This window comes from Myotis myotis, unplaced genomic scaffold, assembly GCF_014108235.1.
Source record: "Myotis myotis isolate mMyoMyo1 unplaced genomic scaffold, mMyoMyo1.p scaffold_m19_p_5, whole genome shotgun sequence".
NCBI classification, from domain to species: domain Eukaryota; kingdom Metazoa; phylum Chordata; class Mammalia; order Chiroptera; family Vespertilionidae; genus Myotis; species Myotis myotis.
The window spans coordinates 88,093,788-88,109,172 of record NW_023416357.1 but is presented as its reverse complement, the minus strand read 5'-3'; the positions used below and the strand labels follow the sequence as shown (position 1 = coordinate 88,109,172).

Sequence of the window (15,385 nt, the reverse complement as noted above, 5' to 3'; positions counted from 1 at the left end):
AGGGCAATTACTCCCTCCTTGATAATGTTTCTTTCACTTGGCTTCTAGGACACGACTTAAAATATATTTTTTTCCTATGTCATTGATAGCTTCTTAGTCGTCTTTGTTGGTTCTTTTTCTCCTTGACTTTTAAATGTTAGAATGTCCCAATATGTCAATCTTAAGTCCTCTGCTCTTCTCTATCCACCCTTAGCCCCCTGGGTTACCTCATCAGGTATTGAGGCTTCACCTAGTATCTCTAAGTTAATGCTTCTCAAATCTATATATCCCAGCTCAGACCTCTTCCATGAACTCCAGAATTGTATATCCAACTGACTACTTGATATTTTCATTCATTGGCTAATAGACATCTCAAACTTAACATATCCAAAACTGAACTAATGATCTTCCAAAAATCTACTAAACACAGAATCTTTCCTAACTGAGTTGATGGCAGCTGCATATTTCCAATTGGTAGTTGCTTAGGCCAAAAACCTTGGAGTCATCCTTGACTCTGCTCTGTCACATACCATATCCAGTCTGTTAGGAAGTCTACATGTAATTAGAAAAACAAATCCACAAACCTACCACTCCTCACCACCTCCACCGCCACCCTCCTTGCCATCCTTTCTCGTCTGGATTATGGCCGTAGCCTCCATACTTCAGTCTAAGGTAAACAGATCAACGGAAGTCTGAGGATGGTGCTTCATAGCTTCCCATTTCCCTGCACTGGACAAATTACTTAACTTCTCTGTGCCTTTCTCTCTAAAAAGATAATACCTCCCTCCAGAGATTGTGGAGTTCCACAAGATAGTACATATGAAGCCCTTACTTAACACTAACCTGGTGCAGAGAAAGTAGTAAAGTTTAGCTACTGTTCTTTTCATTTTTATTTCCAGTGCACCCTCCAAAACAAACGCCTACTTTTGTCTTCCTGTCACTTCTTCAGTGCTTGAAGTGGGTGGGGTGGGGTGGGGTGGGGTGGGGGGGCTCTGTAGAGAGGTACGGATTCTGAGTACCTAACTCATCGCTGTCAGACAAAACCCTCAGTCTTTAGTGCCAGGGAGTAGTATGTCCAGAACACTGTTTCTTGTCACCAAAGGAAATTCTATTCCTAACTTTGCTGTTTTTGTAAGCAATGCAGGACTTGGTTTCTTGACTAAATAGGAATTGCTTTGTCAGTAGAAAGTGTTCTTTTTGTCAGTACCAAAACTTAACTGTCTTAATTATATATCTATACTAGAGGCCCGATGCACAAAATTAGTGCAAGGGGCTCAGCCCTCGCAGCCCTGGCTTCGTCCAGAAGGTCGTTCAACTGTCCGGTCTAATTAGCATATTACACTTTTTTTAAAAAAATATATTTTATTGATTTTTCACAGAGAAGAAGGGAGAGAGATAGAGAGTTAGAAACATCGATGAGAGAGAAACATCGATCAGCTGCCTCCTGCACATCTCCTACTGGGGATGTGCACGCAACCCAAGTACATGCCCTTGACCGGAATCGAACCCGGGACCTCTCAGTCCACAGGCCGACGCTCTATCCACTGAGCCAAACCGGTCTCGGCTACACTTTTATTATTATAGATAATATAGCTTAATTATAGCTGTATAATAATGTCTTAATATCTGGTAGAATAAGCCCCTCCCATTTTCTTCTTTTTAAGATTACCTTGAGTAGTTTTGGTCTTATGCATTTCCATATAACTTCTATAATCAGCTTCAAATTACCCCTTCCCCAGTCCCGGAAAATAATATGTCTCTCTATTTATTTGGTCTTGTCTTATACATCTTTTATTAGATTTATTCTCAGGTATTTGGTGTGGGGTTTTTAAATATTAGTGTAAATGGTATTATTTTAAAAAATTATTTCCTAATCACTGGCATTAGAAACATAATTTTACATATAGAAAAGAGTAAATTTTTAGTTATAAGATTGCCCTGGTCGGGTGGTTTAGCTGGTTGGAGCATCGTCCCATGCACCAAAAGGGTCACAGTTTCATTGCCCAGTTAGAGCACATACCTGGGTTGTGGGTTCAATCCCCGGTCAGGGCATGTATGGAAGGCAACTGATTGATGCTTCTCTCTCACATTGATGTCTCTCTCTCCCTTCCTCTCTCTCTAAAAATCAATAAGCATTATCCTTAGGTGAGGATTAAAATCAATCAATCAATAACATCGTAATGCTGTGTGACTAGTTTGGGATTTAAAAAATAATAAGTATCATAAGATTTTATGAGCTTAAAAGTATTTATCATTTTAAGAATCATCTAATACTTAAATTATTATGGGAATTTTGGGTACATTAAGAAAGGTTGGATTAAATCCAGGGTTTTAAGGTTGGAGAGTTCAAAAGGACGTCAAGTGGAGCCTATTCCTAGATTGTGGGAATTCTGTGTTGGTTGCTTGAGAGAGAAGCGCTAGGGCTTGTTTCTCTTTCAGCTAAAATGATTAGAACTTGGGATGTTGGGATGTTGTTTTTTCTTCTTCCAATACTCTGAGCCCTCTCCCAGCCAGCCCACTTTTGGTAGCACTGGGGTAAATGTGGAGCAGGTGGGATCAGAGTGAATGCGTTTCACTCACTCCTTCAATCCTGGCCGCTCTTGAACTGGCAGGCTTTCCTCCAATTTTAAAACTCACCAAGACTGAAGCAGTAAGCCCACCCACCATCAGGTACTGCAAGCACTTGGAAGTGATGATGACAGTAGCTGTTTGCTTTCTTTTTCCAGGTCTATAAAGGAGAATTTCAGCTACCTGAATTTCTTAAAGAAAAACCTCAGGTACTGTATCTGTTTTCCCTCTTGATGTATATAGATGGGCTCTTGCGTTGAAGTGATCTTTTTAAAGATAGTATGTGCTTGTAGTAGAAAGATTGGCCTCTGGTAATTGTTGGTTTTAACAATAATTTAATGCAGTCTTAATTTCAGAGAGCTCACTATCTTCCAAAACTAGGGAAATACTTTATTAGTAACTAAAATCCGATTGCTTGAGGTCTTCCAGCCCACAAAGTGTTCCACATAGAAGGGGCTTGCCTTGTGTATCTGCTCCAGGCCCATTATGAAAACAGTCACAGAGATGTGAAGTACAGCATAAGGAATTTAGTCAATATTTTTATTAACTATATAGGGTGTCAGATGGGTACTTAGACTTATTGGGGTGATCACTTTGTAAATTATATAAATGCCTAATCACTATGTTGTACACCTGACACTAATATAATATTGTATATCAACTATAACTGAAACATTTAAACATTTTTAAATCTTCTCAAGGATCTCCTGATCTATCCAAAAAACTCTGATAGACTTTTGCATACAAGGGGTTGCAAGCCCTGAGCTTGGCAGGGCATGAATTCCAGAAACCCAGGTGAATTCATGAACAAGCTGTCACTCATTCACAGGCTATGGCATTTGGAGCCAGAGAATAATCCAAGATTCAGAGTCTTGAAGGAATGTCAAATTTTAAGGCTCTTTTGCATAATAAGTCTAATGGAGTCAAGAAAGGGTATTTAAGACTAAAACTAAAGGGACACCCCTGCTTCACAGCGTACACAAAAATCATTTCTAGGTGGGTTATAGACCTAAATGTGGAAGGCAAAATAATAAAGTTTTTAGTGACAAGAGAGGAGAATATTATGAGGGGAGGATTTAAAAAAAACTGTGGTACATCTACACAATGGAATACTACACTGCTGTAAAAAAGAAGGAAATCTTACTATATGCAACAGCATGGATGGAACTGGAGAGCATTATGCTAAGTGAAATAAGCCAGTCAGAGAAAGATAAATATCACATGATCTCAGTCATTTGTGGAATATAATGAGCAATGTAAACTGCTGAACAAAAACAGATCCAGAGACAGAGAAGCATCGATCAGACTGTCAAACCTCAGAGGGAAGGTAGGGGAGGGTGGGGGGAAAGGGGAGAGATCAACCAAAGGACTTATATGCATGCATATAAGCCTAACCAATGGACACAGACACCAGGGGGTGAGGGCATGAGTGGGGGAGGGGCAATGGGGGAATAAGGACACATATGTAATACCTTAATCAATAAAGAAAAAAAAAGAGGGAAGGATTTCTTAAACAAGTCATTGAAAATACTAATCATTAATTTTAAAATGGCTAAGTTGGACTACATTAAAATTGAGAATGTTTACTTATCAGAAAGCATCATAGAGGGAGTAAAAAAAGTAGGAGAAAATATTTGAAACAATTGACTTACCTGTGGAATATAGATAATTTCTACAAATCAATTAAACAAATACTTTTAAAGGTATATCCAGCACTTCAATCCCCTTACTCTGGTAGTTTCATTTACTGCATCACACACATACTTAGAAAAGGGCCTATAAAAGACTTTGCTTAACTTCTGCTAAATGGTAACACTGGAGCCCACTGAACCCTCACCCTTGAACTTAGTTAGAATGGCTCACAGAACTCAGGGAGGCTTTATACTTGTGATTACACTTTTATATTTATAAAGGATACAATCAGGACCAGCCACATGAAGAGACACAGGACAGAGTTGGGGAGGGTCTCAAACACAGTTTCTGTGCCTTGGAATCGGGGTACTTCCTCCCACACATCTGAGTGTTCGCCAACCAGAAAGCTCCACTGAACTCTGGCATATTGGGTTCTAATCGCATAGGCATGATTGATTGGATCATTGGCCATAGGATTGAGCTCAATCCCCAGGCAGCGTCCCCTATCCAGAGCTTGGGCTGGCTGAAAGCCCCAGCCCTCTAAATACAGGGTTGCTGTTTCTGGTGAGCAGCCCCCATTCTGAGTCATCTCATCTCTTAGGGTAAATCCAAGGGGCTCGTAAATACACTTGTTTCGCAGGAATTTTAAGGAGTTAGTCTCCCCATCAGGAAGCAGGGACAAAGGCCAGTGAAATTATTTATTATACAGCAGTAGCAGACTGAGTTCAGTAGAAAGTCTAATCAGAGCCTGCAAGCTACACCTGGTATTTTGACCGGAGCTGTCATTACTCATGCCGACCAACTCTGAGGACTTTAAAACAGCTTTTGCTTTTTTTGACAGACTGAGCAGGGGGAGTAGCAGAGCCAGGAGCCTCTTACATCCTAAGGTGAGGTTTGGGGGACATGGCTGGTCTTTGGGTTTCCCTGCTTAGGCTCTTGTAGGAGGGCAGGGTGGCCAGGGTGGAGAGCACAGCTCTGGAGTCGGTTGGCCTGGGCTGGAATCTTGGCTCTTTGTGACACTGAGCAAATTACTCACCTTCTCTGTTTCTTAGTTCCTCATCTGTAAAATGAGGACAATATTAACAAGAGAGTGGCAGTAAGAATTCACCATAATAATGTCTGCAAAAAGCCCGATACATAGTAAGCAAAATAACAGTGTTGTTATTTTCAACATGATAAATAATAAGATATTTTAGCTGAAAGAAACCTGGAGAACATCAACCTCAATCATCTGTTTGCTGGTAAGGCAACTGACCCTAGAGAGAGTAGGTGATTTGTCAAGGTCACATCCCAGGTCGGAGAACCCAGGGCTGAAGAACCCAGCGCTTCTCTCTCCACCCTGCTTTCTCTGTGTGCTGACAGGCACATACTTTTGTACTAATATTTGGGAGGGCTAGTTGGTTTGTTTGTCAAGTCTGCCCTTGCTGATTTTAATGTATTATGAGTCTCATGTTTGTAACTTGCATTGTCTCACGGTAGCCAAGAACTGCAGTTTGGGCTAGGCCAGCCAGGCCTTATACGCCCCCTTTATATATGAGTAATCACCAGGGGCGTGTCCAGGGTCACCAGCCACTTAGTGGCAAAGCTGGATTCTGGACCCAGACCCCCTGATGGAGCCACTCAGAGCTTATCCCCCTCTCCCACACTTGCTGAAGATCCTATTTTGCTCTGAATGATGTGGTGATGCCTTAGATCAGCGGTTCTCAACCTGTGGGTCGCGACGCCTTTGGCGGTCAAACGACCCTTTCACAGGGGTTGCCTAAGACCATCCTTCATATCAAATATCTACATTACGATTCATAGCAGTAGCAACATTACAGTTATGAAGTAGCAATGAAAACAATTTTTTTTAAAAATATATTTTATTGAGAGGAAGGGAGAGGGATAGAAAGAAACATCGATCAGCTGCCTCCTGCACACCTCCTACTGGGGATGTGCCCGCAACCAAGGTACATGCCCTTGACTGGAATCAAACCTGGGACCTTTCAGTCTGCAGGCCGACACTCTATCCACTTAGCCAAACCGGTTAGGGCGCAATGAAAATAATTTTATGGTTGGGTCACAACATGAGAAACTGTTTTTAAAGGGCCAGAAGGTTGAGAACCACTGCCTTAGATCATTTGGAACTTGAAAAGCTTTTTGAAAATTTGATTTTTGCTTGCTGTTTTATTTTTATTTTATATAATAGCCATGTATTGCGTGCATACTCCATACCAAGCATAAAATGCTACGCATTTTATATATAGTATATAAATGATATATATTATATGGTGTCCTATATAATAAAAGCCTAACATGCTAAGTGTCCGACCGTTTGTTCCACCATTCAACCAGCCGCTATGATGCACACTGACCACCAGGGGGCAGACGCTCTGACAGGTAGGTTAGCTTGCTGCTGGGGTCTGGCCGATCAAGACTGGGCAAGACAGGCTGGACACGCCCTGGACAAATCCATGCACCGGGCCTCTAGTATAATATATAATATGTGAAACAAGATCTATGATAAATATATGTATGTATTTGAATGAGTTCATTCAAGTGTCAAGGCACTCTGGCAAGTAGGTAGTATTATTCCTGCTGTACTGGTGAGAAAATTGAGATTGAATAATTTGAATAGGAGATTTGTATGACTTGCGGTGTGTTCGTGGATTATAGATAGTATAAGCACATGAATACTGCTATGCCATGTCAAAATCATGGATGGCAATGAGCCAGTAACATGAATAGGTTTTAGGATTTATGTTTGTCCTTTTGCTAAGGAGCAAATACTAAATGTTAGACTTAATACTCTATGGGTATGCATATCCAACAGCTGTTATCAGGCCTTGGATAATTTTGTTTATCCAAAATACTTTCAAAAGTTATAAATCCCCTCCCCAACACACACACACACACACACACACCACATACGGCTTTATTTATTGACGGCTGTTTTACAAGACACATCCAGACAAACTTCTCTAGTAACAAAGTACAGACATGATCCCTGAAAGTATAGTGTTTGTTTTACAAGACATAATGCCATGTCAAGTTGACACTAGCATTTCATTCTTGTTTGCCAATCGGGGCCTGTAAGTGCCCACATGCATTGAGGGAAGGACTCTGGAGAAGCTAGGAAGACAACAGAGCATCTCAGGACAGATACCAGTCTGTCTTCTTGTCTTTCAGATCCTTTGTCATTTGAATGACAGTTGCTGTGTTATCTAAACCTTCCTTAGCATCCACTTTCTCAAAAGAAGAGTCAGCATTTTGGACCTCTGGACATTTGACGGCCCTACCAGTGCCCCCGCAGTAGCTTCAGTTGCTATGCCAGTTGCAGTCATTTAGAAATAGGCAGGAGCAGCCCTTGTTTTGCCTGCCATCTGCCTGTTTTGCACATTGGAGCTCCTGGCAGGCATCTCCATGCATCCCAGATGGAGGGAGAGCGTGCCTCTTCCATGGCCCTGAGGTTAACTGTTCTCGGAATTGTTGATCCTCCTGCCCATCTACCTGGCTCATGTCAGGCCCACAACTGGGAAGGAGGCCACGTGGTACAGGGGAAGAAGGAACTGAGACTCAACACCTGTAACCGAATTCCTTTTGTTTCCCCTAGGGAAGACTGATGCCTTTTCATCTAGAACTGGCTGTCACCTGCTGAGATCCAGGGAGTGTACATACCATGGCCCGCATCTCCTGTTCATTTGTCAGACTCCTCCCACTGAGAGGGTGGGGTGAAGAACACATTTGGGCCTTCCTGAGTGATCTGTGTCCTGAGCACAGCGCTCTTGATTCTATTGCATGCACAACCCAGCGGATTAGGAGCCCCGAAGGGACGTGCGCTTTCTGTTAAAACTGCTCTGGCCCTTATCTTTTCGTACCAGATTCCAAACTTTGTTTTAAAGGGGAGGGTTTAAAATTGGCATTCTGTAAGTAAAATTGGTCAGTTTCTCTTGGTTTTGTAGAATACTCGTACCTGTTTATTGATGTGGATAATACTAAATATCTTAATTATTTAAATTGTATTGTTTCTGAGAAGTTGAGGGATTCCTGTATACATTTACAATGTAATGACTTTTGTATTTTATTTTTCAAAATAAAAGCTTTAAGTGTGAAGCATCCTGGCAGTTTACATATTTTCATTATAAGATCTTTGATTCAGTTTAAAGTGAATACTTCTGCCAGGCCAATTCATTGTTCAGCACCTTCAAAATATTTCTTGAATCCATCCCTTTCCCTTCAACTCCACTGCCCCACCCTCATCTATCACCATCTATCACCTAGGCTATTGCAGTGTACAGCCTCCTAACCAACACCCTATCCCTCCTCTTGCCCCCTCAAATTCTGTTCAGCACAAGGCAGAGTAAGAGTTTTAAAATGCACATCTGGCCATAGGTGGTTTGGCTCAATGGATAGAGCCTTGGCCTGCAGCCCAAAGGGACCCGGGTTCGATTCCAGTCAGGGGCGCATACCTTGGTTGCAGGCTGCTACTTGGCCCAGGCCCCTGGTTGGGGCATGTGCAGGAGGTAACCAATCGATATGTTTCTCTCACATTGATGTTTCTCTCTGTCTTTCCCTCTCTCTTCCACTCTCCGTAAAATTCAATGGGAAAATATCCTCTGGTGAAGATTAACAAAAATAAAATAAAGTGAAGTAAAATAAAATAAATAAAATGCACATCTGGGCATGACCCTCCCACTTACATTTCATTTAGAATAGAATCCAGACTCCTGCCGAGATCCAGCTGCTGCCCTCCTCCCCATGGAGTTGCAGGCCAATCTCTTCCACCTTGCCTTTGTGCTCCAGCATTCTCTGCCCCCTTTGATTTAAAATAAATACTGCTGCCAGATCAATTCTTTGTTCAGCACTACCTCCTGTCACTCCTTTGTTTAAAAGCCTTCTTTGATTCTCTAATGCTAACACGTTACATCTAAACTATTCTGCCTCCACAATATAGCCTCACTACTCCCTGGGTACAGTATACTTCCTCCCTGTCTCCTCACATACCCTTCATTTTCTGCTTCTTCCAGATGCCTATCAGCCCACTCCTCTCCCCTCTACCTGGGAAATGCCAGCCTCATTGAGGACTCAGCTGGCTTAAGTCCCATTTCTTGCTATTCAACTGCTCCAACCACCAAATAGCAATAAAAATCAGCATTAGCTTAACTTTCCTTTTGCTTATTTCCTGTGTTAGTCTTATGTCACCGACTTTGTAGGGAAGAAGTCACATATTCCTATAGAGCCTATCAGAATGGGAGGGAAGGACATATTCAACTAACCCAGCCTGACTCCAATACTTGCCTCTAAGGGACATGTGCTTTTTATTTCCACACCTGTCCACTTTGCACGTGTGGGAGTATATTGGAACAGGAAGAGGACAGAGAACCACTGCACAGAATGGTTGATTCGGGAAAAGGACGCCACTGTACAGCTAGCCTGGAGAAGCACACGCTGTGGGATCTCCATCCTTACTGGCCTTCCTTCTCTCACGAAGCTCTATTTCCTTTAAGCCTGTGAAGAAAAGCATCTCTGTGCCACATGACATCTTCGACCACCTTCCTGAAGTTGCCTGTATTTGTGAAATGTGATTTGATGGAATCAATTTGAACTCCTGTTCAAATGCAAGATGGCTGGAGTAAAATTTTAAAAGGAGGTAACTGGGTGAAGGATCAGGGTGGATGTGTGACCTGTGACTATGGGAGGGCTTCCTGGAGCCACCATAGCCATGGCCACAGCCAGCGGTGAACCCGGGGAGTCAGGGAGAAGCCGGTGTCCTTAGTGGCCATGGCAGAAGCTTGGAGAGAGCATCAGCCAGTGGGAATCATAGACTTTTAAAATGAGGGGGAACCTTAGTAACCAGTCAAGTAACCATTCCGGTAACATTTATCAAGAGCGTCTCATGGTGCAGGCCCTGTGATGACCTCTGTACATGTTTAAACTCATTTAATTCTCATAATTACCATCTGAGATAATTTTACAAAAACTGGCTCAGGGAGGTGACGCACCTACTGCAGCTAGTAAATGACAGAGTCAGGATACAAATACTAGCAACCTGGTTCCAGGGCCTACACCCTTAACCACTACCTCTCAATCATCATCTGTATTTACACTCAAAAAGAAAATTGTCACGAGCATCGAGTGACAACTGTTTAAGTACCTCCCTTGTACTTAGTAACCTGCTAGGTGCAATTAAGAGTGGGTGTGCCAAATAGTGTAGGCAGATCACTGCGCTTGGGAATTTATGGTCTTGGTGAAAATCAAGAAAAATGCACATGAAACAATTATTTCAAGCTCTAACAAGGCCTATAAAGCCTGGCTGGTTGGTGATAGACACATAATGGTCTAGGCAAGACTCCATTTAGTGTTACCCCCAAGTCTGCATTTCCAGGGAGCTATGGATTCTGGGCTTTTCTCCGGCAAGGTCAGTGCTTTCCCATTGAGTTCCCTTTGTCACCACTCAACACAGTCCTCTGGAGGCACTCTAGACCTTTGCATAAAGCACTTCCTTAGTTATTCTGAATTGGGCAAAAGAGATCATTTTTATTCACTTTGGGTTTAAGTTCTAACAAAGCAATTCATTGAGGTGTGTGTGTGTGTGGTCTTGTTAGACATGAAAATAAATGACTTTGATTCTCCCTTTGGGGTTTATTGATTATTACTGAAGATCCAAAATTAAATCATTTTTCACAATAAAACCACTATTTTTGTTATATGCTGTAGAAATGGCTTTATGGCCTTACCCTGAGAAGGCAAGCCTAAAATGCCCTCTATTGGTCTAACATGGAATGACTGTTAACCATATGAAAAAGTTTAACATTGAAAGCAATAAGGGGAAATATACCACAGAGTATGCAAAACTTTCTCTGCAAAGATGTCTATTGCAATGTAGTTTATAGGAGCAAAAAATTAGAAACAACCTAACGAAGGGGGGATTGGTTAAATGAATTATGGTACATTCACAGAATAGAATATTCTTCAGCTTATAAATATGAAATTGAAAAAAAATATCAAAAATATTTGTTACAGTAAATAAAAATCTGAGCTCACAAAGCTGTTTATTATGATTCCATTTTTATTTAAAGAGTAGGTTAAAAAAGTAAGTAGGCTATCTAAATTGATAGACAACAGAAAGGACATAGGCCACAATGTTAGCAGTGCTATCTCTTCCTGGTGGAGTTGTGGGGATTCTTGTTTTCTTCTTTCTGCTTATTTTCTAGACCTGCTACAATAAATGTGAGTTACTTCTGCAAATAAAAAGTAGAAAACAATGAGAGTTTTTGTTTAAACAAATAAATCAAAAGATTGAATCCTCCTAATCGTATAACTTAAAAACACTCACAAAGTGGGGGCTAGAACAATGCGGTGACTTATTCACAGCTACATATCTAGTTAACATTGACAATCAGTTCACTTATTTTATGATAAATCTCATTATTTTAGCCAATTATTTTTATTTAAAAATTAGTACTATTAATAATCTGAAGCCCTTGCCAGGTTCCAAGATACTCAGTTGTTTAGAGCATCGTCCTGATACACGAAGGTTGCGGGTTCTATCGCAGTCAGGACACATACAAGAAGCAACCAATGAGCTCTAAAATCAATGTAAAAAATAATCAGAAGACTTGAATATTAGTTGTTCTTCAGAAATGAGTAACTTGGACTTGAACCGGAAATGAAGCAGGGTGTCAGCGATGAGGACATTTAGTGGAGCACATATGAAAGGATCACAATGAGGGTAGCAGTGATTTATTTCTTATACAGGTCTAGGCAAACTACAACCGGTGAAATGACTCTGGCCACACCTATCATTTATGTCTTGCCATGGCTGCTTTCCCTCAACAGCAGCAAAATTGAGACCAATGAATGGCCCGCTAAGCTGAAAATACTTACCATCTGGACCTTTGCAGGAAAGTTTGCTCCTGCCTCAGGATAGAGAATGTTTCAGCACACCTTAATGCTGCTCACCAACCAGAAGGACTTTCAACGGGCAATTCTAAACAAATGTCAGAGTTAGGAAGCCCCTAAAAGGCAAGTTGTTTTTCCCAGATACCCTTTTACTGCCCCAGAGAAGGAGGCCCCTCCAAGCCACAAATCCAAGGCAGTTTCTAAGTGGTGGGGGGTGCCTGTGGGGAGAAAGTCTGAGGAATGGTGAAGAGGCCCCAGAGATGGGAACATTAGAAGACAGCCTGCAGGGGGTTATATTCTCAGCTAACGTCTTCCTCCACTTGTTGGAGACCCATGGAGGTGACAGATATTGTAGCAGTGAGGTGCTTAACCCTGAGCTGAGAGACCAGTGGAAATGCTATACAAACTGGGCATGAAGTGGGAGGGAGAACTGGGGATGTGGCTCCAAGATACTCACCCGCCCACCAGTGGGACTTGACTATAATGCTTCCCGAGGTGACTGGAGACATAGGGATGAGAAATGAATAGGCAATAGTAGGCAACACAACTATAGACCTTTAAACCAGACTCATAAAACACTGTTTTCATGGAATTCTAGATGTGTTATTTTTGCACCTGTATTTTGTTATTTGTTTTATTTAATTAAATAATAAATGAAAATATAAAACAACACCCACCAAAAGCCTACATGTGAAGAACTTGGGATGAGAGCACTTTGGGGCCCATATCTTCTTTCTCAGTAAAGGTAGCCATGGTTAACAGTGTGCCCCCCAAACCAAAGAGCCCTCCCTTCATGTTCTGTTCTGAATAAGACCCCTAGGACCTCTTACAACTTGAGGGAAGCCAGTCCCCACAGCCCAGGGATGACAGCATCCTGAAATTCTCTACCTTTAAGATATTAATAACAGGAATCCATGCCCCTTTCCTATATAATAAAAGGGTAATATGCAAATTGACCCTAACAGCAGAACCATTGGGAATGACTGGTCACTATGACACACACTGACCACCAGGGGGCAGACGCTCAATGCAGGAGCTGCCCCCTGGTGGTCAGTGCGCTCCCACAGGGGGAGCTCTGCTCAGCCACAAGCCAGGCTGACGGCTGCCAGCACAACGGTGGTGGCAGGAGCCTCTCCCACTTCCTCAGCAGCGCTAAGGATGTCCGACTGCAGCTTAGGCCTGGTCCCCGCTGGCAAGTGGACATCCCCCGAGGTCTCCTGGGCTGCCAGAAGGATGTCTGATTGCCAGCTTAGGCCCAATTCCCCAGGGCGCAGGTCTAAGCCAGCAGATGGACATCCCCGAGGGGTCCCAGACTGCGAGAGGGCACAGGCTGGGCTGAGTGACCCCCCACTCCCCGAGTGCACAAATTTTTGTGCACTGGGCCTCTAGTATACTAATATTACCAATTAAACACACGAGAAACAATTTTATGGAGAGAGGTAATTATTTTTATTTAATATATATTTTATTGATTTTTTACAGAGAGGAAAGGAGAGGGATAGAGAGTTAGAAACATCGATGAGAGAGAAACATCGATCAGCTGCCTCCTGCACACTCCCCACTGGGTACGTGCCTGCAACCAAGGTACATGCCCTTGACCGGAATCGAACCTGGGACCCTTGAGTCTGCAGGCCGGCGCTCTATCCACTGAGCCAAACCAGTCAGGACAAGAGAGAGGTAATTATTTGAACATGATCATAGTACAAATTTCTTTCATGTATTCACCTATTGAGTTACCATCACATGCCAAGCATTTTACTGGGCCTTGGAGATATTACAGAGATAAATAAAACAGCAAAAATGATGCCCTCACCCTGCTTTTTGACATCCAGGAAAGTAGAACTCAACACTGGGACCTCTGCTACCATGACAGCTGAAGGAAAAGTTTTAACACATCCACGTCCAAGCTTGCCTGCCAAAAGAGACAGAGCATGGCCTCCAATTCAGTGTTCACTGTCCCCCTTCCACTCCCAAGGGCATTGATCCTGCTGGGTGAAAGTTGGCTTCTATAGCTGACCCAGCTTTCACCAAGCAAAATGCAAAGTACTCTGGGGAAAATAGCTCTAGATGGCAGCTTCTAGTATTCAGTGAGGCACACTTAAAGGGGGGTGAGAAACAGGTGAGAGCTCATCTGCACCAAGCAGACCTTGGGGAGAGAAGTCCAGGCTAAGGAATAGCGGTGGTTAATGAATGGGGGTGCACCAGAGGCTGGACAGAGAGAGCTGAGCTGGGTTGAGATCAAGTGGGCCTTTAGCCAAGCTTTTGTGCCTTGGGAAGCTGCTGGCAAATGATCTCCTCCTCAAAGCTGGGAGAGCAAAGGAAGGCCAACCCTCCAACCCACCCTCTCAATCAAGATATTTCTTCCTTTGTACCTTATGGATGAGGAGCAAGGAGTTGAGGAAATTGGGGAAATCAAGGAGGATGAAACATTTGGAGGGAAGATGCTGAGTTAGGTTTTGGACATGTTAAGTTTGAAGTGCCCTTGGGGACATCCAGTTCTAGTGTCAAATAGTTTTATGTCCGACAAGGATCTGAAATTCAAGAGAAAGCTGGGTTGGAAATTTAAAGTTGGGAATCTTTAACGTGGTTGAAACCACGGGAGTAGACAGAATCATCTTGAGAGCATATGTAGAATAGGAAAGAAGCAAGCCAAGGACTAATTTTGGGATCCCACACCACTGCAGAGGAGTTGGAAAAGGGATGGGGAGAAGAGGAGAGCCGGAAGTGGGCCATGAAATTTAAAGGAGGAAGGAGGTTTAAGAGGGAGAGAAGCTGGTCAGCAGTGACATGCTTCTGAGAGTTCAAAAAGGACAAATCGTTTGACTTGGCAATTAGGAGGCCACACTGATCCTCGGGAGAGCAGTTTCCGTGACGTGATGGATCAGGAATCTAACTTGCAATGGTGATAAGGCAGTAGAGCAGTGGTTCTCAACCTTCTGGCCCTTTAAATACAGTTCCTCATGTTGTGACCCAACCATAAAATTATTTTCGTTGCTACTTCATAACTGTAATGTTGCTACTGTTATGAATCGTAATGTAAATATCTGATATGCAGGATGGTCTAGGGTGACCCCTGTGAAAGGGTCGTTTGACCGCCAAAGGGTCGCGACCCACAGGTTGAGAACCGCTGCAGTAGAGGAAGCAAGTGCAGACTATGCTGGTGAATATATTGACCACAAAGGGACAGAGAAAGGTGTGCTGCCTGGAAAAGGATGCAGAATTGAGGAAGAATTGTTGTTTGTTCTGATGGGAGAAACCGGCACATCACATAGGCTACAGTACAGAGGGAGAAACTGAAAACTCAGGAGAGAGAAGTGTGAACTGA

At 42.7% G+C, this 15,385-nt stretch overlaps 1 protein-coding gene across 4 annotated transcripts in view; it reads left to right on the top strand.

Annotated features, from left to right (window-relative positions):
* The window catches only part of TPST1 (tyrosylprotein sulfotransferase 1), an 89,207-nt gene extending 80,909 nt beyond the window's left edge, over positions 1-8,298 (top strand). For 2 of the 4 annotated variants that reach the window (XM_036310303.1, XM_036310302.1), the window contains 3 exons: positions 2,706-2,756; positions 5,021-5,066; positions 7,772-8,298. In XM_036310303.1, coding sequence (XP_036166196.1) covers positions 2,706-2,756; positions 5,021-5,066; positions 7,772-7,816 — 142 coding nt within the window. In that variant the 3' untranslated portion in view covers positions 7,817-8,298. The remainder of the gene's footprint in view (positions 1-2,705; positions 2,757-5,020; positions 5,067-7,771) is intronic. The other 2 variants (XM_036310301.1, XM_036310300.1) reach the window with 1 other exon arrangement.
* Positions 8,299-15,385: the final 7,087 nt, after the last annotated feature.